Source organism: Falco biarmicus, chromosome 16 (assembly GCF_023638135.1).
Source record: "Falco biarmicus isolate bFalBia1 chromosome 16, bFalBia1.pri, whole genome shotgun sequence".
In the NCBI taxonomy this organism is placed as follows: Eukaryota; Metazoa; Chordata; class Aves; order Falconiformes; family Falconidae; genus Falco; species Falco biarmicus.
In genome coordinates this window covers 7,084,957-7,110,193 of record NC_079303.1, presented here as the reverse complement: position 1 = coordinate 7,110,193, position 25,237 = coordinate 7,084,957, and the positions used below count along the sequence as shown (strand labels likewise).

The window sequence follows — 25,237 nt, the reverse complement described above, 5'->3', positions numbered from 1 at the left end:
GGATTTTTCTGCGCTCCCGCTGGTTTTTTTTATTGTGCAGTAAAATTAAGTGGAAAAACAGAAGAAAGTGTCTGAGGCTCAGTAAGAGAGAGACACACTTTCAAACCATCATTATATCTGTCTGGAATCAGCTGAGGAAGTTTCAGAAGGGTGATTTACACTAAGGAACTAAAGGAACCAAGTAACAATTTCACAAGTTAGCCGTACCTTAATGTCAGTGAATTGTGTTCATCTGTGGGTGAACACACTGAGCTGGCTTGTATTTCAAGGGCTGACACAGGTAACACAAACCTGATGGCCAAAGGGAATGAATCTCAGAAAGATGATCCTACTTGCCACTTCATGCAAAAAAAATTATCCAATAGCCTCTACCTGGCACTGCTGGGTAAGCAGCAGCCATCAGCACAGGGAATACAAGTCCGCTTGATTATGCTGAGCAGAACTGCTCCTGTGCAGGCTTCACGGATCTTTCCACTGAGTTGGACTCCAGGGTTTCCTGCAAGCAGCTTCTCTCATTCACTTCTGTTCACAGTATTTCTTTTTATTTTTGCTTTTAACCTTGGTTATTTTGCTGTTTATCTTTACAACTATGCCTGAGGCCATGTCCATATATCAGAACTGTAATGCCAGAGCATGCTACTTTTTCATTTTGATGATCTTTCTAGACAAACACCCTGCCTGACAGTTACAACTTCATTGCTTTCTTCCAGGTACTGCAGTCTCTGCTTTCTCAGATCCCCAAAATAAGAAATGCTACCCAATCAGGTAACATAAAGCCAAAGTTGAAACTATATTTCCATTAAAATGCCTATGAATTAATGCAGTGTGAGAACAGGCATCACCACCACAGCCTGACAACTATCCACGTCTGCAAGACTGTCCTGTGACAAGTGCACACTCCTGTGTACGGGCTCGCTGCCGGTGATAATACTTTCCCCCTGCCCCCCACTTACGTCACAGTTGAGTGAAAAAGAGCATAAAGAAGCAGCCAGACAGACCGAGCCTCAGCTGGCTGGGCTGTGAAACAGTGAGAGGTGACTGTATCTACACAGAGTGCTGTGCAGGTAAGACCAGCACAACAAAGACAGAGAAATCCCCGAAGAAGCCACGGCCCTGCTCACGCCTGCTAGTGCCAGCAGCAGCTTTGGTACAAGCACCACGCAGTGAGGCCAGGCAGCAACAATGCTGCCAGAACATGGCACTTACCCCCAGGAGGAGGTTTGTTCTTTGAGGTGAGGATGACAAAGCCAAATCCTTCGTTCTCCTTCCGCTGCAGACGGACATCATAGACCTCTGGGGACTGCTGGTTTGCAAACTCTACCCGATTCAGTCGGGGAGAGCCGTTTTGCATCAAGACAGGCTGCGATTCCTCCTCCTCCTGTGGCTTTTCCCCTTGCAGGTAACAGACAAACAAGTAAGAAAAACCCAATACTGCTGTTTTACCAAGCAACTACAGCAAAACTCTGCATCTTAGTGTCAGTGCCAGCATGAGGAAACACCCATCTGCCTGGGAAAGTAGGAGGCGAGTTCATTAACGATATAGTTAATACAGAAATCAGACACAGAATAGAGCATTCAAAGGTCCAGAGCCCTACACAGGCATGCACAGTTACAGAAGGCAAGTCTGCTGCACACTGGTTGCACACAGCCAAACAGACTTGGCACTGCGTGCACAGACTTTATCAGAGCGATCTGATGCCTTTTTATAGTAAAAAACCAAACCATCGTGGCTTTTCTGTGTGCTCCAAGTACAAGATCTATGGCAGAAATCCAGCTACAAACCAGATCTATTGCTATCTTAACTGAGGAACAACTGTTTACTTGGAACAATGGAAACATTTTTTAAAAGGCAGTTTAAAAGACTGAAGCCAGGCTTTCTTTTAGGAATCCTACAAACTCTTGGTCCTGATTGCCTTATCAGAAGGCATTTTAAAGAAACTGAGAATTGATCTTAAAAATACTTTTTCCTTTTACCTGTATATACTCAGAATTAGTGGTTGAATAAGGCAATGGAAAAGCAATACTGACTGCTCATCAGAACAGAAGATTGTTACCAGTTCTCCTGAACCCCACCCCAGCTGTCACTCACATGATCAGCATCAAGTGAAGGACAATAATCTTCTGTACACTGCTGATCTGGACACTGAGCTAAAACTGCAGAATCACAAGATGCTGCCCTGAATCATCTCTGGTTTGAATGCACTTATTCTTGCTACACACAGATGCCCAAAGACTTAAGAACATAGCATGTTGTACAGAAAAGAGATTGTGTTATTACTCAATTTGCATAGTATCAGTGGCTGTTCTAACTAATATCTGCAAAAAAGTTTGAATAAAACAGCACTGCCATCATAATTTTCAGAGCCTTACCTGTGCAAACAGTGCAACCCAGCAAGAACCGAAGCATCAGCTTATTACATTCTGCTTTTCTCCACTTACTCAGAATTACAGCTGACCTTCCTGAATCTCAGATTGCTCAGCTCTAGTGCAATAATTGATAAGTTTCAGAGCGGCTTTATTTGATTTGATTACAAAAATGTAGAGTACCCTCTCTGGAACAGACACATACCACCAAAGAAGATCTTCCTCCGGACTGTGAGCAGCACCTGACCATTCCGTGCAGCACTGGTCATTAAGTCCAAAACTTGTTTGTGTGACTTCCCCTTAACCGGGACTCCATCAATACACATCAGCTCATCTGCAGCTCGAAGCCTGCCGTCTTTTTCTGCTGCTCCCAGCGGGATTATGGCTCCAATATAAATCTGTCAGCAGAGCAGAGTCAGGGGGTTTGAACAGCAGAACATGAACTCATCAAAACACGTAATGGTTGGAGAATCCAGGTGAATCCAGACACATGAGAGCTTCTGGGAAGATATTTTTAAAGATCATTTGAGCATCTAATTCTAGCAGAAACACAGGCAGCAAGCGTACTTTGCACAAGGTGACTCAATGGATACAATTTGGGGTCTCAAAGCATTCAAGTAAATAAAGTTTTGGGGTATTTTTAATCCTTATTCTGGAAGCATCACTATCTCTTGAGTATATTTGTTATTTTGTCAAAAAGCCCAACTCTTGACATAAGTAGTACACTGTGTATTTACTACACATACATGATTTCCCAGACATTACTGAAACAAAAACCTCTGTCATTCATTCTACTTACTCCGTTTTTTTTAAACCAAGACTAGGCCAGAGTGCGGAAGAAGTAACAGCTTTTGAAAGAACTCAGATTTACTTCTGAAAAGCTGCTCAGACAGTTCCACATTTGAATTTTTTTCAGTGCATAGCTTTTGGTGATTAGATAATGAATTCAAACAGCTGCACTCCCCTTATCCATTTTGTCTACCCCCACCTCATAAAGTGCTACTAAATGTAACAGATAAGAACACCACAAACTATTTTGTATGCTAGAATCACATTCAAGTTAAATGAAAGATTAAGAGTAATCACGCCGGTATTTGCTATTTGCTGGAGGTTAAGCAATGGTGGGCAGATCATCTGTGCACAGCATTCATGACATTAGCTTGACGCTTGCCAACAGCTATGGCTGTTATGGAAACAAAACACCACACATGCTATGAAGTGCAACAGAAGTAAAATTCTTTGCTTGTGCTCCTCCTTTTCTTTAAATGCATGTTAGGGGGGAAAAAAAATGCAATCACAGCTGTGAATGGAAAAACCCATATTCCTTAACTGTAGTCAGAAAACAATCTATGAGTATCTAATTCCAAAAGCTTTTCCTCTTAACTTGACAGCTGAAGAAACAGCCCCTGACATACAGTGCAAGTTCTTAGCACTTCTTCCCAGAGAAAAACTTCTGCATTTTTGGAAATAGAGGAAAGTCTCCTAAAGCCTGCTGTCAGAGGAACAGACTACCCTGGGGTTTCCACACTGGCATTTGCCCATCTGCCTCCAACTCCACCATTCCTCGGCAATTACCTCTCAAGCAGTGTTACCCCAGTCCAACTGCAACGGCTCTGCAGGCTGAGGCTAGGAAACATGGCTACACTGACAACTTAAAATCATAACTGAACTCTAGTCACTGACCAGGTTAAAAGAAGCCAGACCCTAACTAGTATTCTTCCCCCTGTACAAACATCAGAGCTACATTTTGATGCCAGTTACAATGCAAAACAATACCAAGATCCATTTGCAGAAGGAAGCCAGTCTTAATTGGTTCTGCTTCAAGCTTCTCATGAAAATCCTGAAGTACCACATTTTGTATTTTCTGAGATGAGAGAGAAAAACACAAGGCTAATAAAAGCCTGAAAGAATGTATGAAAGGCTGTGCTTGTCTCCTTAAGATGAATCCACCAGGAACCACACTGACTGACAGAACAAAATGCATTTTTAAAAATTCAGCAAGAGAGGTGGGGGAAAGGGTTGTGACACAATCCCAAATCTTGCCTTGTTTCACTGGGCTGCACTCAAAAGAACAGCCTCATGGAGTTTTTGCAGGGTAAGCAGCCGCTTCCTTCCAGTCATCTGCTCTCTGGGCCATGCCAATGTGCACGGCACACTGGGCATTACCAGGGCACATATTGTGCCAAGGCCACCATCGGGATCAGGTGGAAATGGGCAAAGGCTGGGTAGCACTGCTGCCCTTATGAGGGCTCCTGAGACACAGCAACAACTACAGAAACACCATCAGTATTACCAGCCTGACTAAGAAAACTGCTGCCAAAGACAGACAGCAGAAAGGGCCCAGGAGCCTCGCAGATTAAAGTCAGCCATGAAGAGGAAGAAAAGAAAGTTAATCTGAATCAGTTGTGATCTTTATAAGGCAGTTACCAAACTGATCCATTTTACCATCACTGAACTGTTTAGAATGAGAGGGAAATGAGGATGACAGAGCAGGAGTCATTCTAACAGTAATACTGGAAGATAACACGTAGGTAAACAGTTTCACTTACAGGCTGGTCTGGTCCATCCCCTCCAAGCACACGGAAACCAAAGCCTGACTCTTGTTTTCGCAGGAAAACATCCAAATCTCTTGTGTTTGGAGCTAAGACAAAGCAACATTTCAAAACATGTAAGGAGCTATCTTTGATTATTGGAAGATTATGCTTTGATGGTCATTCTGACTCTTTTTACTGACAGAACACAGTAACCAGAAATACAGTACATAACTCAGTCAAATCTGCAGTGATGTTCTCTTTCCAAAATCAAAAAGTAAATTTTCAAGAAAAGGCTGAAAAAGGAAAGGATAGATTGACAAATGCCAAAGGAGAGATCACAGTTGTATTTGTACGGTGGCCCAAGATAAAAGCCAGTCTATAATACAACTCAGAGCTACCTTCTATAAATTCTGAATTGGTCAGGTCTACTTCAGTTCACTTGAGAACTGGATCATCCCTGAGATCATTTCTATGATTAACTGGGGTTTTGTATGATGTTGTTTTTTTTTTAAAAAAAAAAAGCTGTTCCACAGTTTTCTCATCTCTGTATGAATTACAAATTCCTTGAAATGTTTTATCTACATCAGGTTAACAAATTTGATAAGAAAGTCAAACAGTTTTACTACACATATGACAAAGAAAAAGTTCCTTAGTAATTGAGTATTTCGAAGTGGAAGTTGATATACTCACGTTTGTCCTCATACATAGTCTTAGACTTCAGGTAGACTTCTGAAGGGTCCAGTTTAGGAGAGCCTGGTCGTACAGCAGTGGGTGGAAATGGCATCGGCTGTGGGATGGGATCACTGACAGCTTCCAAACTCCCTGAACTGTCCTGCTTGTCTTTCTGAAACAGACCACACCCCCACAAAATCCCTATTAGATCAAAAGCATAACTGGACTTGTGGGCTTGTATGCCCAGAAACCACAAACATCATGCAGAAGATGCAGTCTTCCTTCTGCCTAATCTAAATCTCCCCTCTTTCAGTTTAAAGCCATTCCTCCTTGTCCTGTCACTACATGCTCTTGTAAAAAGCCCCTCTCCAGCACTCTTGTCGGCCCCTTTAGGCACTTGAAAGCTGCTCTGAGGTCTTCCCAGACCCCTCTCTTCTCCAGGCTAGATACACCCTTTTACAAAGAGTGGAAGAAAACTCCCCCAAGCCATTTAGCAGTTTGACACTTAAATGTTTATAAACACAAGAACTTACCCTTTTTAACTGAATTGTTTTGCCATGCTACTTAATGCCACTGAACATCAAGTGCTCCATGGGAAGTTGCTACTGAACATGTGCTAGAACACCAGTACCCAAGTCCGAAGCATTTTTACGTGCCTGCGCAGAGTGCACTGACACAGGAACCACACTAACGAGGCCTGCATCCGCGAACTGCAGAGATTTATGCACTGATTTATTTAGTGTGGACAACTGCATGCTTGCAAGGAACAGAATCTGAAAATCTTATTGAGTGCACTTGTATGAAGCACACTGAACTTGTGTGCTCATATTATCTCATTGCTGGGATAAGACTTGAATATTCAAACAGCAGGACAAAGATAGAAAAAGCCACATCTACATTCTGGTAATTGGGTTTTCCTAAAATGCAATCATTTGTTCTGTACAAGAAACATTTTTAAAGAAACAGTCTGTTCACCAGCTAGCCTAACTCATAAAAGAAGCACTCATGACAAAAATATGCATTACTATCAGCATATCAAATCAGAGGGTATTTTATTAAGCCCAAGGATTCTTTACTGAGCTAATGTATATTAAAGATACCCCAACGGATCAAACTTCCAAGAATAATGGGTATCAGACTAGGAATGTACAGCCCCATAGAGACTTCCTGAAAATATGGATTCAAAGATAAGCAAGCATTTTGAGAAGGGAGCGCTAACCAGTCCATTAAATCTGTGTGAGGACTGAGAAATATATGGAATATAAACTTCCTTCACAAATCCCATTTCACTTTAATACAGGCAATTAGCAATGTAAAAAAAAAAAAAAAAAAAGATACTGTATTTTGTTTCCCTTTTAATGGGTACTCTGACAGTAGTTCCTTAAGACAAAGAATCTGTGCCAGCTAAGCAGACATGGTTTTGCCAAATCATCTTACAGATTATCGCAGGGACTAAAATCCAGAGGAGATGAGATTGCAAAAAGCAGGTCGAAGCATGCATGCAGATAGCAATTTCAAGTACAGTGCAAAAAAAGGAAATAACGATCAAACCTAAGTGGTAATGTCATATTTAAAATAATGACAAATCAACAGTACTACACCTATTGTCCCACAAGGTCTTTGCTGTGTTCTTGATTCTTCAACAGTAAGGGAGACATCCATCGCCTCCATCAAATAACTCAAAGGAATCCTTTGTGTTAAGTAGACCATATTTACATTTGGTTTGCAACCAAACCCCCCCTGAATATTCTCCAACAGAATCAAATTTAAGTACATCACTAATACTCACCCCTTTGGCAGTTTTAGTAGGTGAGGGTGGACCTGAAGAAAACACAACACAGAAAGCAATTTCAATGCTAGGTCACCAAAAGCTTAAACAGCATTAAGGCAATGTAATCAGCTCCTCCTGTGCTGAAAATAATAACTGCTTATTCACTCTTCTTTTAAATGGCAAAGTGAATGTTCAGTTGGCCAAACACACCACTTCAGAGAAGTCTTAAATTAGAACTGCTAGCCTGTACAACACTGAAAAATATCTATTTCTTTTTTTGCTAGACACTGGTCAACGAAATCACACATCAGTTCATTGGATACAGGGACTATGAATTTGTCTGGAAGAATTTCACTTGCTACCAAAGAAATCCAATTATTTCCTTAGCTGATTAAGGAATAGTAGCATTTATATAGAAAAAGACCTGGAGATTTTTGCAGGTGTGGATGACTGTTTGAAGTGACACTCTCAGGGCTACAGTAAAATCTTAAAATGACACTAAGCAGCCACATATTGGTTCATAATTCTTTCAGCTCCTTCTGGCAAACACACACTACCTACTAGTCAGCTTTTGGGGAGAAGATGCATTCTGGTCCATGACTGACAGTCAATGAAAAGGTATAAATATGCAAATGCAAAACTGACATTTTTCTGGTATTTCCAGTGGTCAGCTCCACATCACTGCTGATGCTTCTTCCCATCTCCTGTAATCACCTATCCATTACAGCTACAGTTACTGGAATACATTTGGAGAGCCTTGGAAAACTCTGTCCATCATATGCTTTGTATTATGCTAGAGACTGCATTTTTGCTTTAGCACTCCCCAGACACTTGGAAGAGACAGTGCATAAACATATCGTAATAAAATTTTTGAAAAAACCCAACCTTAGCAACATGCTCTCACCCCAAATACTCAGGCATATAAATTCAACCTAGAACATAACAGCTGAATAATAAGCTGCTACTTGGCTGCCAAGACTGGACACGATTTAGCTATCACACTAAAAAGGGACTCTTAAAATGCATATAACCATACTTGACAACTGTAAATGTACATATGTACCTCCTCTTAAGATAAGCAGTGGCACTTCTGCTCCTACTGGAAACTGCTTCAGTACCTCCACCACCTGCAGATGTGTCAAGCTCTGTACGTTCTGATGGCAAATCTCCTTGATTACGTCCCCTTTCTGAAGGCCTTGACACCACTGGCTGTCTAAAATCATTTTCACCTTCTGCCCTGTAGGACTGTCTGCAATGGCAAACCCAAAGCCTTTAGGGCCTTTGACTAGGGGAATGGTGACCAGCTCTGGCTGAGAGCCTCCTGAAGATGCAAGAGAGATCCTCTGTTCAGTTGTATCCATGGAAGGGCCGTTCAGACGACCATTGACCAACATGGGGCCCATTTTTCCATTCTGGTCCAACACAACTGCTCCAGCTATTAGATCTTGGCTGGTCACACAAACATCTCCTTTAGTCACAGGTGGTCCGTTGATAATAGGTGTAGCTGTCACTATATCTATCACAGGGTCTTCATTGTCGTCAGGAAGAGGATAACCACGACACAAAGTCATGTTCACATACTGATTGACGGGAACGAGCTGAAACATCTGGACAACATCTGCATGGGTATGGCCAAGGACACAGCTTCCATTTATGTCTACAATGACATCACCTGTTACAAAAGAAATTTCAACAGTGTCAAAAACAGAAACGAAACCATCCACACCTGGACTCAGAACAAAGGCATAACTGGAGAAAATCACTGTGCAGTTTTCAAAACTAACAATGAGCAGTGGCTGTGCTGTTACCTTTTGGCTCGACGTTGCCAGAAAGCATAAAGGTTTTCCTCTTTGCATTTTATCCATTTCATCTCAGAACACAGTGTGCTAAATATATAAAGTTTAATCTGCAGCAGATTTAAAAAATGATACTGTACAGTCACAGGAGATGAAGCAGTGCACGCACACTACTGCAAGCAGATGTCTTCTACTTTAATTCATGTTGTACAGCATCCTAAATTCAATCCAGAATAAATCAGATTTTGGGGGGAGTGGTCCTATGTTTATTTTAGGACTGGTTGAACTTAAGCTAGGATTGCGCCCACACACATCCTATACTCTTACACTGTTGCACCACACGGCTAAGCATCTATTTTCAAAATGAAGTGGAAGTAGGCTTCAGATCCTGAAACCTTGTTTCATAATTTACATCATTTTGACCATGAAACTTTGCACGTGTGATACAATATTCCCAGCAAGCAAACCGCCTTTACCATTTAAATGCCTGGGCATCAGTAAGACAGTAACTCTCTTATTACATGAACTACAGCAGGAATAGGTACGTATCTTTTCACACAAACACGTGTGCACCACCACACAATACTGCAGGATCATTATTTTTACAGAGGAGGAAAATGCACTACATACAAACAAGTTCAAACAATAGGTCGGCAACAAAACAGGGAATTGTTTCATTTCATAAGTAAATAGTATTAGATAATGAATCGGAAGCATGAACTCTTATTACTCTTCTTATCTGAAGAGTAAAGAGTTTATGTGATATGTAAAGAAGCATTTTGCCTTTTCTAGTATGTAAACCAGATTACAATAATTTTATAGGTAACAGTTAAAGGTATAATAACAATGAAAAAGCGTGCAATTCTTCATGGATTGCAGGTACATTCATCTCTCTTGTTTCCTCACTTGTCCAGTTCATATAGCTTGGCTTGCTCATTCCTGCTGCAGGTTTTTTGCAATTTTAATATTTGGTATTATGCTTTGTGGCAGCAACAAGGCAAAATACAGACCAGGTTTCAAACGCACCATTTTTACTTGACATATAGAAAGGCAACAACAAAAAAAACCATTCTGTAAACAACCCGGAAACCAAAAGTCTTAGGCTAAAGCAGAACCACTGACATCTTCAGAAGCATACTCAAAGTAGATTTGTATCTACAACATTGCTTCTTTTCCTTTTCTGCCACTGCTCTGCACAGATCTTTCACAAATTTGAAAACTATTTCATTTAGTGAGGTGTTCATATTCAGTCAGTGGATGAAGTCATCCAACCTCTCGTGCTTCAGAAGCTGTGCTCTCTAAAAGCACCACAGGAAGTGCAAGTTCAGAGAAGTAATACTTGACCTGGTGCAATTCTCCCATCTTGTGCAGCGGGTCCATCTTTTAACACGTTCTTCACCTGCAGAAACTCATCAGGTCTGTCTCCTCCAATGATTGTAAAGCCAAATCCCATTGTACTTTTTTTCAGTGAGGTCCGTATAAGTGCACCTGTAAGCTGGGATGGATCTCTAGTGAAGAATGACTTCTCTGGTCCTTTTGAATTATGGAACAAAGACATACGAAGGTAGGAAACCACGGTTAGCTTTGCTAAGTTTTTTGTTTGTTTTTTAAGGTGTCATAAAGGATAATGATTTGTGTGGTTAGCATTGGCTAACCTCTGCAGCACTGTTATGGAGTAAAGCAAACGATGCCGTTACACTCATTTCATGGCTGAGTTAAGTGAATGGAGAAGTTGAAGAGCTTTTTCAAGACCATAGTACAGATTACAGCAGAGCTGGAGCTAAAGCTCCCACCAATAATCCCCAGGTTTACACTCTAACCCTTGAATATCAAGCTTAAAGCAGATGAAAAGATTCAAGGTGTGGTTTTACCTGCATCTTCCAGCTGGCTCTTCTAACTTCCCCCATATTCAAAAGCTGCTTACGACAAACAGCTTCAGAACGATCAAAATGTGTTTAAAGTAGTCTTAAGGATCGCAGTTCAATTTAACGTTCAAAAAAAGAATCGTTCAAAAACCCTACAGATTCGGGAGGGCAACACCACAACATCCAGTGAAAAGACAAGACTAATGCCTTGATGAATTCCAAAATCGGTTACTTATGATGCATACTTGCAGATAAAGATATTAGTGACAAAGAACACAATATTCAGTGATACCTGATTTTGAAGGGCCAACATCAGTCTGTCCTAGTTGTTTTTTCCTTTTGGCTTCCAATACTGGGTTTTCAAACTGAGTTTTCTGGTTAATATGACTGTAGACATACAAAAGGTAGATCAGGATTTCAGCAGAAAGCATTCTGCCTATTTCACAGCAAAAACAACCACAAAAGATACATCTACAAATACTATTTTTTATTATCTCAAATTATATATATAATCAAAATCAAAATATATAATTTATTATCTCAAAAAATCTCTGGAGGAATGAACAATAAACTATCATGATCAATACTGAAAGCATTTTTGTTCTTTCAGCAACTTGATTTACTTTAAGAGCCAATACAATTTTACTTCCCGCAATTATTAGGTAGAGTATACCTTCACTCTACTCTGCAAATTTTCAAAAGGTTGTAATAATCTAGAACTGAGAAAACCTGCTTTTTCTCTTGACCCTATGTGTTTCTTCCATCTACCTATAATGCTTACAAACTCACCTTTTTACTAGTAGATATTAAAGCAGTAGAGCAGAGTGGAAAAAAACCCAGTAAGTCTGAGCAGAATTTAAATATCTGTGTCAGTTTTCCAAAGTCAAAAAATTGTTAGCTAGCTCTCTGAAACTAACATTTTCAACTCTACTGATTTTCTTCCCCATGGTTAGAGAGATTTCCTTTACTCTGACCTGAAGAAGATTCAAAAGAGCTCTGGCAGCAGTTTAGTAGTTATTTACTTGGCTTTTTGGAGACAGCTATGAGAGATAAATTGATTTTGCTCTTTTACAGTTATCAGGTACCACTCTTAAATCAAGTGACCCCATTTTTGTTACAGCTAAGAAAAATGACATCAGCTCACTCCCATTAATAAATTACTTTGGTTGCTGCTTGCTTCCCTCCCCAAATGAAATACACTTCAAGAAGTCAGTACAGTCACACCATGGATCTTCCCACATGCCAGTGCTTCAGCAGTGTGCACCATGTGTTCACTGCCTCTAGAATTGTTTCTACTGGATATGTTTAATACTCGCACTGCATTACAACCTATACGTACTGCATATCAAACGCTTCATTATTTTCTGCTCAATTTATAACTATGTCAAATTAATAATTAGCACTTACTCAACATAGTATGTTCCATATTGAGGGTCTTCTATTTTTTCCCATCCATAAGGAAGTTCTGCAATCAGAAAGACCAAATTTTCTGTTACAGTGGAAAACTATCTGCAAGTATCAAAGCTCTTATGAAGGAATGAGAGGACAGATTACAGACTCATGAAAAATATAAGGAAAATACAGGTCCTTTTTTATTCCCTTCATTTGCTGGAGGCTGGTCCTTCCGACGAAAGGGTATCAGCCTGTTCCCAGGAACGTGAAGCCCTGTAATTCTCACTTTGTTTCACCAGATGCAGAGACTTGTATTCAACAAAAGCACACCACTTTAAACATATAATAAACTTAAAGACAAGATACAAACTAACCTATTTAGAGAGGAAGAACCTATAAAGGAGGAAGAAAAATACATTATTTAAAATTAATCTAATTATAAACTATGAATGTGATTTGATAGCTGTCAACTTTCTAAGCTATACAATTATTAATATGGTCACACTGCTTCTGCCCCCAAATACACCACAAAAGAGAGCTATAAATGCCTTGCAGTATCATATCTCAAGCTTGTAAAACTCTGCATCTCCATTCCTCTTGTACTTTCTGTTTCAGACCACCTGGCACAAGTAATGCCATCTTTAATTATTCTCTCAATAACATCAGGATATCTCACTGTACTCTGACAATGTTTCAGTTTTCAGTCAACCCAAGAAATCTTCATAGAGTTAGAACTATATAAGCCATACGTGATAAGTAAGAAGACAGCCCCCTCCATAGTAGGCTATTTCACCCTGATGTTTACAATACAGTGAGACACCCCAAAAATACCAGCACGTGTTTAGGTCTGGCTGCATCAAATTCAGCACAGACTGTCTAGCCTGCCAAGAAGATGAAATGTGGTTCTGTGCTGCTGCAGCCTGCCGGCTCCTGCAGCCACACCAAGCTAGCCGACAGTGGCTCGGGCTTGGGCTGCCTTGGACATCCCTACATTAGGGGTCTAAAATAAAAAAAAAATCACCTGTTTGATATAGGTACTGGAAGTTACGTGTGAAAAGCTCCTTTTTATGGCAAATTCAGAATCTGGTAAGATGGTGCCTAGCAGCAGATCGTAATTGACTGAAGGTGATAAGCAGGTAACACAAAGGTCCAATTATTCTAGATTTACTGTTCTAGTTATCTTGACTATGGAAATTTAAATATTAGAATAATGGACACACTCAGGTAGCTAGCCATTTTAGGGGTAAAATTGCTATGTAATCTTGTTTGAGGCTGCCCTAAGTTTGACAGTAACAGGAATTTTCCTAACATATGACAGCATTACCAATTATTAATAACAGCATTACTCCACAGGGTTTGACAAAAGACCCAGTGGGTCTATTCATTTAAATGTTGTTCATTCGGATATCCTACATCTATCTGTTTAAAGTGCTCTTTTTATCCTGTGGTGAGCTGCACATATGTTTAATAAGTAGCAGTATGCGTCCATTGCTCCAGCTGGCTTCATTATGAATACACGGTTGCTGTGCAATTTAGGAAGACGACAGACTATTCCGAGTCTGCCTCATCTTTTGTAATGTCAGGCATTTGCTGAAGACAGAGCTATTTGGTACTCTTTTCTAGCCGAAACAAGACCTGTAACTCTTGAAGCAACAGCATGAAGAGTTGAAGGGAGTCAGATTGTTCCCTCTACTTATGCATTCAAATATTATATCATCATGTCACATGCAAAAGGTATGATCGGCAACAGGTATAATGCTGCATCTTCTTTATTATTCCTATATTCTAATATACTTATGGACCTCTTCCTCCTGCTATATTCTACCTGCACAACCATTTCCACTGAGATCATCACTAAGGTATCCAGCTTTCTCCTTAGCAATGATAGTAACTGGAACAAAGTTATCTCATTCTCTTCTCACGAATGCAGCTAAACCCATGATTCAGTCAGATTCTACTACTCCAGAGAAAATACAATGTGGACCTTCCCAGTCTTATGCAAACTCCTATCGCCACCAAACTGGGGACACTCAGCACTACCCTGCCTGCTCCAGTCACGTGTACCAGGAAGAAGCTTTACCACAGCAATAATGGATTGTATCCAGCTGGGATAAACTCAAGACATTTACCAGTCACAGGTGCAAAATTAATTCTGAATATCTCACCTCCATCTTCACAGTCTTCAGGAGCTTTGGCCTTCTTACAGAGCCGTGGATCAAGCCATGTGGTTGTCTTGGTGTTATGACTGTAGAGCAGAACATATGCCATTAAAAGAAGAGAACTCCCTCAGACTGAAGAAATTTTGCTTTACTTTTACTTTTAAATATTTACTACCATGGGAAGACTGTAGCTTTTAGATAATATAACCTCTATTTGCGCCCTAGTCACACCATAAAATGCTAAAGAAAGGCAACAATGATGCTCAGAGGTACCACTGCACTGGAGACTCTCCATGACAGATGTGAAATGTTAGGGGTATAAACACTCTCCCCTGACCCCGAGAGCTCATGTGGGAACAGCAGTTGTTTCTACCTGAAAGGAAAAAATATTTTTAGCCTCTTATGATTAACTCTCAGTAAGGTTTCCGCTGCATTTTTGCCTTACAGCTTATAAATGAGGCTGTTCCACATGTGCACATACGAGCTACTTTCCTATCCTGGGCTTTAATCTGTGCTATTTGTACTTTTCAGCATGCATTCCCAGCCAAGGAACACAAGCATTGAAGAAAGAATAAACAAGCTCTCAGATTTCAGAGGAATTTGACATAGAGAAGGTTTATATGATGTTATACCTCCCTTAGCAATACCCAGCCAGCTTCGTATTTTGTGAGGTACAAAACTCGCATTACAAACTGACGCTGCATGTGGAACCACAAGGCTTTCCTGTGTGACGGCAATCGTACTAAGTGTACAACATAGATGACCAGCAGTAAGGAATCTAACAGCAGGAATATATTAAATTTCATAGAGAAACAGAAGCAGTAAGAGCAGCAGAAGAGAGGTATAAGAGCAGCAGGCAGCTTCCTAGACTGCCACCCATCAGCACTTCTCTCCTGCGAAGGGCACAGCAACCCCTCCACACTGCCAGTCTACTCACTCAATGAAGTAGATCATGCCAGTGTCGGTGTAGGCCATCTCCCAGTTCTTGGGCAGTGGTTCCAGGGTTTCATCCCTCAACAAGTAATTTCTGAAGTCCATGGAGCTGCTTGTCTGGTTGTAGCTGGGAACAGGTTTCATCCAGTCAGGAGAATCTGAATGTTTTTCTTTGTTTTCTGCAGTTGTTCAGGGAAAGTGTTACTATTTGTCAGATGTTTATGTTGTTTCTCACAAAGAACCACCCTCTTAATCTGGCTACGAGTGGATGTCAAACACTGCCCCATGTGTGATGTGCATTTTTCCACCTTTTTTTTTTCAGCTGTGAACTTTGAAAAGCTGACATGAAAACACTGAACTCTGCTCTTCCCCTGCCAAACAGAATTAACCTCGTATCATGTGTCTGAGCCTACTCTGAAAAAATCAATGCTGGCAGAAAACCAAGTTGACTACACTTTGTTGCTGCTCTTACATACAGAACAGTGTTTGTAATACCATACCCCCCCACCCCCCCAATCCTACTAATATTCCTCAAAGCACCAGAATGAAATGTAGAGAAGACCTAAAGTGCCAATAAAACACACACCACCCTCCTGCAAGGCACAAGAAAAAGCTCCCAAAAATCCCCACAGGAAACTTTCAATGCAAGCCTCCACCCTTCAGTCCTGAGGTTACGCTCAGTATCTTTCATCACACAACAACATCTGCGACCTTCACCTAACCAGCAGCCCGGTCACCTCGCCGCTCTGTGCTGTGGTGTTGTCAGCCCTGAAGCTAGCAAGTTTAGGTCAGGTCTAGTCAATACAAGTCTGTCTTAAACACACAGACAGGATCATCTGCAAATGCAATGTGACATTTCTCTCTGCCATCAGTTCCTCCCCCTCAAGATGAGTAACTGTGACAGCGGAAGGAAAAGGGCATCCTGCCAACCTTTGAAAGGTCCAACCGGACACTGGTCCAGTCCTCATGCACTCTGCTTTATTTCTCTCCAGAAACTCCCCTTCAGGCAGTTTCAGGCTGTGCAACAGTTCCTTAACCAAAATAATCTGAAAATTTTACAGTATGAGCTAGCGTTGCCCCTTAAACCAACAGCTTGACTAAAATCTCCTGCATACAAATACAGTAATCTCCTCAAAATTAAACAATAACATGTACAGGGTATGAATTATACTCTGCAAAGGATTCTGTTACTTGAAGAGTGGATAAATTTTTCCTTCCTCCTCATGTAACTGGCAGATACCCAGCACTACATGTTCTTTACTGAGCAGTGCATTTTATGATGCAATTGCACATCTGGCTGGAAGAACAGCTGTTTCTTCTTAAAAGATAATTTCAAAATTGAGTAAAAACACCAGTCTGAATAGAAAACTGCCTTCAAACTTTACCAAAACTAAGGAAGCAGTTCAAGCAAGCATGAGCGTTATTTGTATGCTTCTTATCCATTCATACCATACTTCAGGGAATTTCTCCCCTTGTCAACCAACCTATCCCTCCGCTGCCATTAACTGCTTCCTTTTCCTCCTCTTCCTCCTCTTCAGGGAGAGCGCTGTCCATCCTTTGCATTTTGCTGACAGATGTGGTTCTTTTCCTCTGTGATTCGGTATCAAAATCATTGTCAAAAAGAACTTGATCCACGGGATCAGGCTGAAAGGGGCTGGGCTCCGCTGGAGGCTTTGGAGTACCGTAAAAATTACCTGACAGTGAGACAGAAAATCAAGATTGCTAAAGCACTGACACTTGCAGAAAGTACCGGCAGTGAATGTTTTATTGCCTATGTAACATGTTTTTGGTGAAAGACCTGAACTGTAACTTAACTTCTTAAAAAAGACATAAGCACTGTCAAAAAATCGATCAAGAGTCAAAACCTATTTGCCAATGATGCTATCTGACATCAGAAAACAATAGGTTTAATTCAAAATTTCTATCCTGCCACATGTTTTCAAAGCAAAAGACAGATTTGCTACTTTATGGAACATTAGTGAATTCCAGGCAAAGAGACTTAGGGAACAGTCTTGAGAAAAGCAGAACAGTGAAAATCAATTGTTCTTACTTTATATACTGATTAACTGATTAACAAAGTACTATGCAGCAACAGAAACACTCTGAAGTAAAAAAGCAAATTAATTTTGTGCAGAAGTATCTATTTACATAAAACCATTTAGAAATAATTGATTCTAAAACTACAATCCTACTATTTTCTACTGATAATACATGCTGTTAATACAGCTTCATCTAAAAAATGAGCTCTGCTTGAGAAAAATGAAGAGATATTTTTCTTCAATATTTTAATCTAAAACACAAAGACTGGGAATCATCTGTTGTTTTCCGGAAAACAATTTCAGCAATTGACCTCTCTCCTGACTGCTCATCTGACTTTTATTAGGGAATGGAGCACACAGTAAGAGAGCTTCCCAGAATTCCTGCTGGGGTAACTTTTGGTGCTGGATATGGTTTTGACCATTAAAAAAAAAAAAAGTAAGAAACCCTTCTGAAAATATAAGTGAGGGCGAGGCTCAAAGTGGTGACAGCCAGATAAAGGAGAGCTAAGGGGGAAAAAAAAGTGTCAGTTTAGTCTAAATTTGCTTAGATTTCCACAGACAGGACGACGTTGACAGACAGCATGAGACATGTAAAAGAAGGAGGTACAAAGCCTTTCACAGAATCTTCTACTTTGGACATTTTCTTTTTCTTTCTTCCCTTTTTTTTTTTAAGAGGGTGGAATCAACCAAACTCATTCGAGTGCCAGTAAATCCACCAACTACCAAAGAAATCCACTTGATGCATATGTTGGAATTAAATATATGTTAAACAGATGTAAAAATCAGGCAGGTTTATAATCTCAAATTCTGTTGATCATCAACGAAAGCTGCACATGCTCAGCATTTCTGAAAATTTGGCCGTAATTTAGTTGACTTCAAGTACAACTATATATTTGAAAAAAATCTAGCCAGATCATATTTCAGATTTTATAAACTTAGGTTAAAAAGCAGCACAAGATGTTTGCAATTTGTTCTGTTCACGGTGTCAAGTCGTTCAATAGTAAAAAGCAGTAGAAACCAGGTGATCGTTACTTGAGACCCATCTGCAACCAGGCATGCTCCACAGCAGTGCAAGACATCCCCAGGGCTGAGCCAGTCAAACTGGTATCTCCTCCCTCTCACTTTAAAAAAAGGTGGGTTTTGGTTCATCCCCCCACCCTAGAGCACAGGGACAGGAGGAACCTTGAAGTTACCTCTGACTGACATCAAACGCTTGAAAACAAACCAAAGCAAACCAAAGGCCTGCCACACAGTAGCAGCTCCTTGACTCCCCTGGATAACCAGTTCCTGACGGTTCGCTACCTTCATTATGACGTGTTTCCCCATCACTTTTAACAAAACTGACTCTGCTACAGATTTCGACAATCTGGTCTAGAGCTGTTAGATTTTTCATAGCAAAATACATTTGCTTCCTCAAAAATGCAATGGGGAAAATAATCAGATGGCATTAAGACTGGCTGAAAGGACACCTGTGATTTAGTAGAGAGCTTTAAAACAAGACCACTAGTCTTCTTCACAGGTAGTCCAAAAATAGACTTAATATTGCCGCTCTGGTAGCGTAACGACCATCAACGGGCAGGCCAAGTGGCACCTCCGGGGTGTAAGGAACTGCAGGAACTGCACTTAGACCAAGACACCAGACATGAGTTCTGGGTCCTTATTCCCATTCCGTGTCATCAACGTACCATCGTATGTTCCACTTTCTAGCAAGGCTCCACTTTCTTCCAGTGCTTTAAACTGCTCAACCGGAATGAAATTATAGTCTACCCCAGGGACCTCCCCATCTCTGGGAGCCCGTGTAGTGCCTGAAAAGACAGAGAAAACATTCTTGTAAGATACTTAAGTGCTGCCTGTTTACCAAATGCTGCCTGCTGTACAGTTCAGTAAAAACAATGTATTTTTGTACCTTTATACAGTGATGATGTCACTCCGGTAAGATAAGAGATAGAACATTGGCGAGCAAATGAACAATGATGTATGAAAACTAGGCCAATAAATTATGTAGGAATGACAGTTCTGGTATTGAGGAAGGAGGAGGAAAAAAAGCTGGGTGAGGTGGTAATTAGAGAGAATTTCCTCCATTCAGTGAACCAAAACCAGCTTCTGTGGAAGCTGACAATGCCTGGGCCAGGCCGTCACAGGCTGGGATTCTGAGGAGCTGTTTAACAGCTGTGGTATGTTAACCCAGCTGTAAGGGTGCTTCATCTCTCCACTGTTTCCACCAGTACCAACTCACTAACTCGCCAAGAGGTCAGCATAACTAAGCACATTTGATTTTTGGGCCACCAAATCCGTAACTGGGCACAGAAACTGTTTTTTAACCTTACAATTCAGAGTGTAAATCAGCTATACACCAAACCCTGGCTGTAGGTAAGATTTTTCACGGTAATCAGTAAATTGCTGGTTTAATGCAGAAGTTCTCGAAGCGTTGTATCTCTAAATATGGGTCTCCCATAGTCATAACAGCTTAATTAAAGCTCTCCTGGAAAGGACTCTACTGATTTGTTACTGCCTATAACATAAAGCATTTTAAAGGTGTATGTCAATTTTTTTCAGGCAGCAGCACGAACAAGAGCTGCTAGCAAATAAACTGCATTTCACTATTATTATCTTCTGAGAAAGTCGCAAAGCCTTGGGCACGATCAGTATAATAATGATGCTAAACTGAGAACAGAATTCCTGTAGTTACAAGAACATCAGTTGACAAACTGAGGGTTTTACTGCAATGAATATTTAAATACAGTTGGTGATGAGCCATTTTAATCAGTGAACCTTTGAAAGAAGGTAAAGGATGATCTTGTGATAATTAAGAAGTGAAATTACACAGAAGGGTGAGAAGCAATGACACAGGATTTTTGGCAGCTGTCAGAGCGTCCTGTGCCTTGAACGGTGCTTTCTATAAATGTCCACTCATGGGAGCAGTCACCTTTAGGCACCTCGCTAAAGGCAAGTTGGCATCTGTGCTGGCTGGACCAAGTGATGCTAGCAGATGCTCAGAGCAGAAGGGCTGGCATAACCGATGAGACAGGTCTACCCAGATTCTCCCACTAATTAATTCTTGCTGCGACACTAGTTTGTCCACACGCTGTTCCTTCCTTCTCCTCTTGGGCCATGGATTCACTCTCCCTCTTGCCACCACCACCTTGTACTGTCTTCTCGGCGTGAGCGAACAACAGCTCCCCTGCCTGCACCTTCTGTCGCTGCAACCCTTTCTGCGTACAATCCAATCCCTCCCACACCTCTCCTTCAGCTGCGCTACTCTGCCTAATGCATGTGACCCTCTCGAGGTCCCAGTTTTCTCTTTGTGCAAAAAAACAATAAACTGACAAGAATCAGGACATTTCCACTGTTTGATCATGCTGAGGATGATTTATTTCTTGTGGCAGCTGTGGTTACTGTAACAACAACTGACAAACTGCCAAAGAGTAAAACACAGGTATTACTGAAACGCTCTGAGCGCTGGGTTCTGAAGTTTTTGCTGTTTTGTCAGTCCATATTGGCTGGACATTTTCATTGCAGCTTAAGATACAAAACTATTCCAGCAAAGACATTTACAGAAGTTGCTGCTGCAAGGTAAAACTACAAACCAGATTAAGAGAGAAGGCATTTAAAGCTCTCAAATTAAGCGATGGTTAGCAGGAACAGATCAAATGAGGGTGATCTTACATACTTACAAGGGATGGTTCTCAAGTAGAGATTGTCTCTGATCACTTGCTGGAGTTTATGGTCTATAGAGCCCTTCTGGAACTGAAGGCTCAAGTAGTGGCGCAAGTCTTTGTTGATGACTTTTCCTTAAAAAACAACAAACAAGAATAACTTGTAAAAAATAAGCAGGATCTCACAACAAGAGTGTTACATACAAGTGCTATAAATGTTTCAAAAAAAGGAAGCATCACAGAGAATTGGGTTGTTTTTAATACAACGACCTGAATGGAAAAGCCATTCTATGCTACCAAAGCCTGACTCTGCTGCTGTAAATTGGCACAGTGATTTTAAGCACAGCTACGCAACAACCGTCTAATCTCAGTATCTCCCCAAGCAAGACAGTGACAATATCCTGGAATTATTTGGAAATCAATAAAAAGTATTAAAATACAAAATCTATTGCCAAAATTAAAGTCTCTACAGACAGGAAACTGTTTCAAAATACAGTGATAATACTTTCTATTCAATTTACATCAAATGGATAGGCACCTGAACTCAATATTTTGTCACATGGGAATCTGCATACTATAAAAAGAAATTATTTCCTTTTTAAAAACAACGCATGATAGAAGCGAGAGGTTTTTACAATTATTCCTTTGCAATACTTCTGTCAGGTATCATTAGCGAATCTGTCATATCAGTAGATAACCACGGCCCCTTCAGCACACAAATAACTGAGCTCTTGTATTACTGCTTCATCCTTCTGACAGAAGGGTACAAACCAATCTTTTGTACCCTGTCATCTTCCCAGAAAGCACATTAAATAGGGTTCAGTGACCTTGGTAAATTTAAGTTACGTACTACAGCAGAATACTCAGGGCTTTAGGGAAAAAGACTCAGTCTTTGTCTTCAAAACCCACTCTAGGAGATGGCCAGTAGCAGGCATATGCTGGTGTATCACAACAGCGGGAACAAAAGCTGGAACAGACAACTGCTCCTTTTAAATTGCATCAGCAACAGGTTATGAAACCTGCCGTTGGGAGTGATTCTGACAGGAGCCTTTGAAGCCTGCTGAGACCCGCTGCTAAAGAGACCATCTCAAAAGGCCCAAGAATGAAATGGGGCACAGACCCACATCAGTCTTTCTTAAAACAATGCTCCCCTACAACTTAAAGTGAGATTACTATACTTATATAAAATGCCAAGTTTGGAACAAACCCCAAAACACCAAAATCACCAAAACCTAAAAAACCCTTCTACCACTAACCAAGCTTTCCCAATCATGTGTCACTGCTGCAAAGTTGGTTGCGTATTTTGGTTTTGGCAAGTTTATACTTGCCCTTCCCATTTTGCCAAGTGAAGGGCAGATACACACCTTACACTTGTCTCTCAAACACTACCTTGGCTACCACCATTCACTAACAGCAAACTGTATTTCAATTTGCACCTTTTTCCCTCCAAGCAAAACAATAGCATGGTATTTAAAAGAGAAACCAAGTTTACCTATCATCTCTCTCTTCATAGAGGTCTGTGCCATCCATAAATTAACCAAAACCAAACAAAATCACCCTAAGCCCCCAAGCAAAGAAAAAACCCACCACACACATGCATGTGCCCAGGGATGCAGGCGGCACATCCAGTGCTTAACATGAGTCCCGAGATCCAAATGAAGCCAAATTCTCACCCCCCTTCAAAGCTGTCATTTTTTTTCAAAACTAAGCACAGAAACACTAAAAGCATTCTACAGCGTGGACAGGACAGTCCTCACGGCTCCCCAGGAGTTACACAAGCGATGCCGTACTTCCACTGATGTGGGTGGGGTGAGCAGTGTCCCTGTCCCCAATCCCTTCCCAAACACACAACTCTGAGTAACTCCGCAGCTCCCCTGGGTCGGATGCTCTCTGTTGTTATGGTAGCGAGCCCCCAGCTCAATTCCCTATATTGCCATCACGAGCTGTTCTTTATAAAACTTTGGATTTGCTTCCTGCAGTGTAATGAGCAAAACATGTCATGGAAAATGAAAACAAATGGTGTAATCTCCAGCAAGAAAAATATTTTCCATTTGTTTCTACAAATCACTTTATTGTTAGTAGACAAGATGGTTTCTCAACATTAAAAAACGCTTCACTGCTAAAATGGACCATCCATCTCCCTGTCAAAGACAGATCTATAGCACTGCACTTTAACAATACAAACATATTTCACTTAGGCAGATCAATACACACATCCTTCACTTGGGCAGATGAATCTGGTTGTTAGTTACGTTCAGAGCACTGCGTGTTGGAAAAGCTTGGCAAGAAGTGAAAATCTGTATGAGATCTAGAATTACAGAGACTTTATTTATTCCCTGATCTTACCCTCTTCATGTTTTAAAATTTAAAAGCCTCATAAACCCTTTTCAATAAATATCAACTCAGTCAGAAAAAAAAGAAAAGCTGCTACTACAGGTATGCTGACACTAAGGGGTTAATCTTAACATTAAAACCCTACAGATTGGACTATACGCCGAGAACAATATGACTAAATTAAAGATTGAAAGGATTGCCTGGGGAAAACAGAAGAAAGTCAAACAAAATAGTAGGCAGAGAGAAAATGACAGAAAGTCACATAGAGAATGGTGTGCGTTACAAAGCAGAGAAATAAAGTAACAGTAAGGATGCTTTAGGCAGCCTCCAGAGCTTGTTCTTACGTAAAAGCCAGATATTTCCCCCTTCAGGAGCCGAACATGCTCCTTTACACTGTTTCACACAGGCTTTTAGAAGAACCTCATGTATCAGACTCTCCAAAATGACTTAATAAATGTTGAGTTGGTGTTTGCTGTGCTGCTGAGCTGTCTCTGAAGGATGACACACACAACACAGGGACCAGTCAAGAGGAATAATGTACTTTATACCGTTCAGGTTCTGCAAGATGAACAGGCACAAGCCTCTTGTTTTCAGTTTTAATTTAAATTAACCACAAAGGTGGTGTTTAAATGAGGATATGCACACTGCAGTTTGGTAAGGAAAACTAAGTGACTGCAGAAGAAAAAAGGGCTTGAGTACCACTGCAGCAAAATACAGTGCTGTGAAGGACAGAGGCAAGCTTGAGTGACAGAGACACTGTGAAAAACGGGGGTAGTGGCTTTCATTTCTTGTCACACCACAAACGGCAACAGTAAAGTTGCCTTTGCTGCTGTACCTAAGCAGGACGAACATAGCTATTTATACATCCAACCTGTCACGGAAATGCTGAAGTATACATGTTGCGGTTACAAACAGATGGGTATTGCTATGGTGCTACTAGAACTCAACACAAAGCAGCACATTTCTAGATTAGCAATGCTGGTAAAACAGCAAAGCTCAAAGCTGAAATATGCAAATAAATGCTAAAAACTCAATCTGTGAAGATTTTGTGTTGCTGTCCAATAGTAAGCTGCAGCAAAATAATGTCCAAGTATGTCTGGCTAACACAGCAGGTATATGGATTGCCTGTGACATCCTCCCCCAATCGCTCTGAAGACCACATAGAAATTCTCCATTTCATTTTGATGCACGATCTATGCAGCCAGAGGTGACAACTTTCTGGAGGCATGGCACATCCTAGTCACTGCACCACGCAGGGAGCTGTACCCTGAAGTTTCCATGCCAACACCTCCCAGAGACAGTGGCAGCTATATGCCAACACTGACCTGCAATGCTGCGCTGATGGGAGAATTAATGAGTACATAGCGTTTTTCTTTCAAACTTTTTGAAAAATATTTTACCGTTAATTATGAAAGCAATTTTACAAAGTAACCGTTTATTAAGTGTGCTACTCTCCTATTAAATGATATAATTCATTACTACGGCTTAAAATTTCACTGCAGCCTTTAGCATAAAAATGGAGTAGTCGCGAAAACGGAACTGCATTCCCTCACTCTTGGCTCCCCTCCGCCCGCTCCTGCCCTGGCCAGACCTCGGCACCACTGCCCACAGGGGTTTTAAGCATCAAAGAATGAAAAAAAGGGCACATTAGACACTGCTGCAGTTTTGTTTTCTCAATGGCAACAAAGCAGAGGAAAAATGTAAACAGAATTTCATCATGTA

At 40.8% G+C, this 25,237-nt stretch overlaps 1 protein-coding gene across 2 annotated transcripts in view; it reads right to left on the bottom strand.

The window, feature by feature from the left end:
• Window positions 1-25,237, bottom strand: part of MAGI3 (membrane associated guanylate kinase, WW and PDZ domain containing 3) — a 73,286-nt gene that overhangs the window by 14,635 nt on the left and 33,414 nt on the right. For both annotated transcript variants that reach the window (XM_056361669.1, XM_056361667.1), the window contains exons 2-15: window positions 21,200-21,316; window positions 19,211-19,330; window positions 16,971-17,180; window positions 15,491-15,665; window positions 14,560-14,639; window positions 12,410-12,467; window positions 11,295-11,389; window positions 10,482-10,670; window positions 8,405-9,013; window positions 7,360-7,391; window positions 5,589-5,742; window positions 4,914-5,005; window positions 2,570-2,762; window positions 1,207-1,392 (exon numbers count right to left, since the gene is read on the bottom strand). In XM_056361669.1, the coding sequence (XP_056217644.1) occupies window positions 1,207-1,392; window positions 2,570-2,762; window positions 4,914-5,005; window positions 5,589-5,742; window positions 7,360-7,391; window positions 8,405-9,013; window positions 10,482-10,670; window positions 11,295-11,389; window positions 12,410-12,467; window positions 14,560-14,639; window positions 15,491-15,665; window positions 16,971-17,180; window positions 19,211-19,330; window positions 21,200-21,316 (2,310 nt within the window). The remainder of the gene's footprint in view (window positions 1-1,206; window positions 1,393-2,569; window positions 2,763-4,913; window positions 5,006-5,588; window positions 5,743-7,359; window positions 7,392-8,404; window positions 9,014-10,481; window positions 10,671-11,294; window positions 11,390-12,409; window positions 12,468-14,559; window positions 14,640-15,490; window positions 15,666-16,970; window positions 17,181-19,210; window positions 19,331-21,199; window positions 21,317-25,237) is intronic.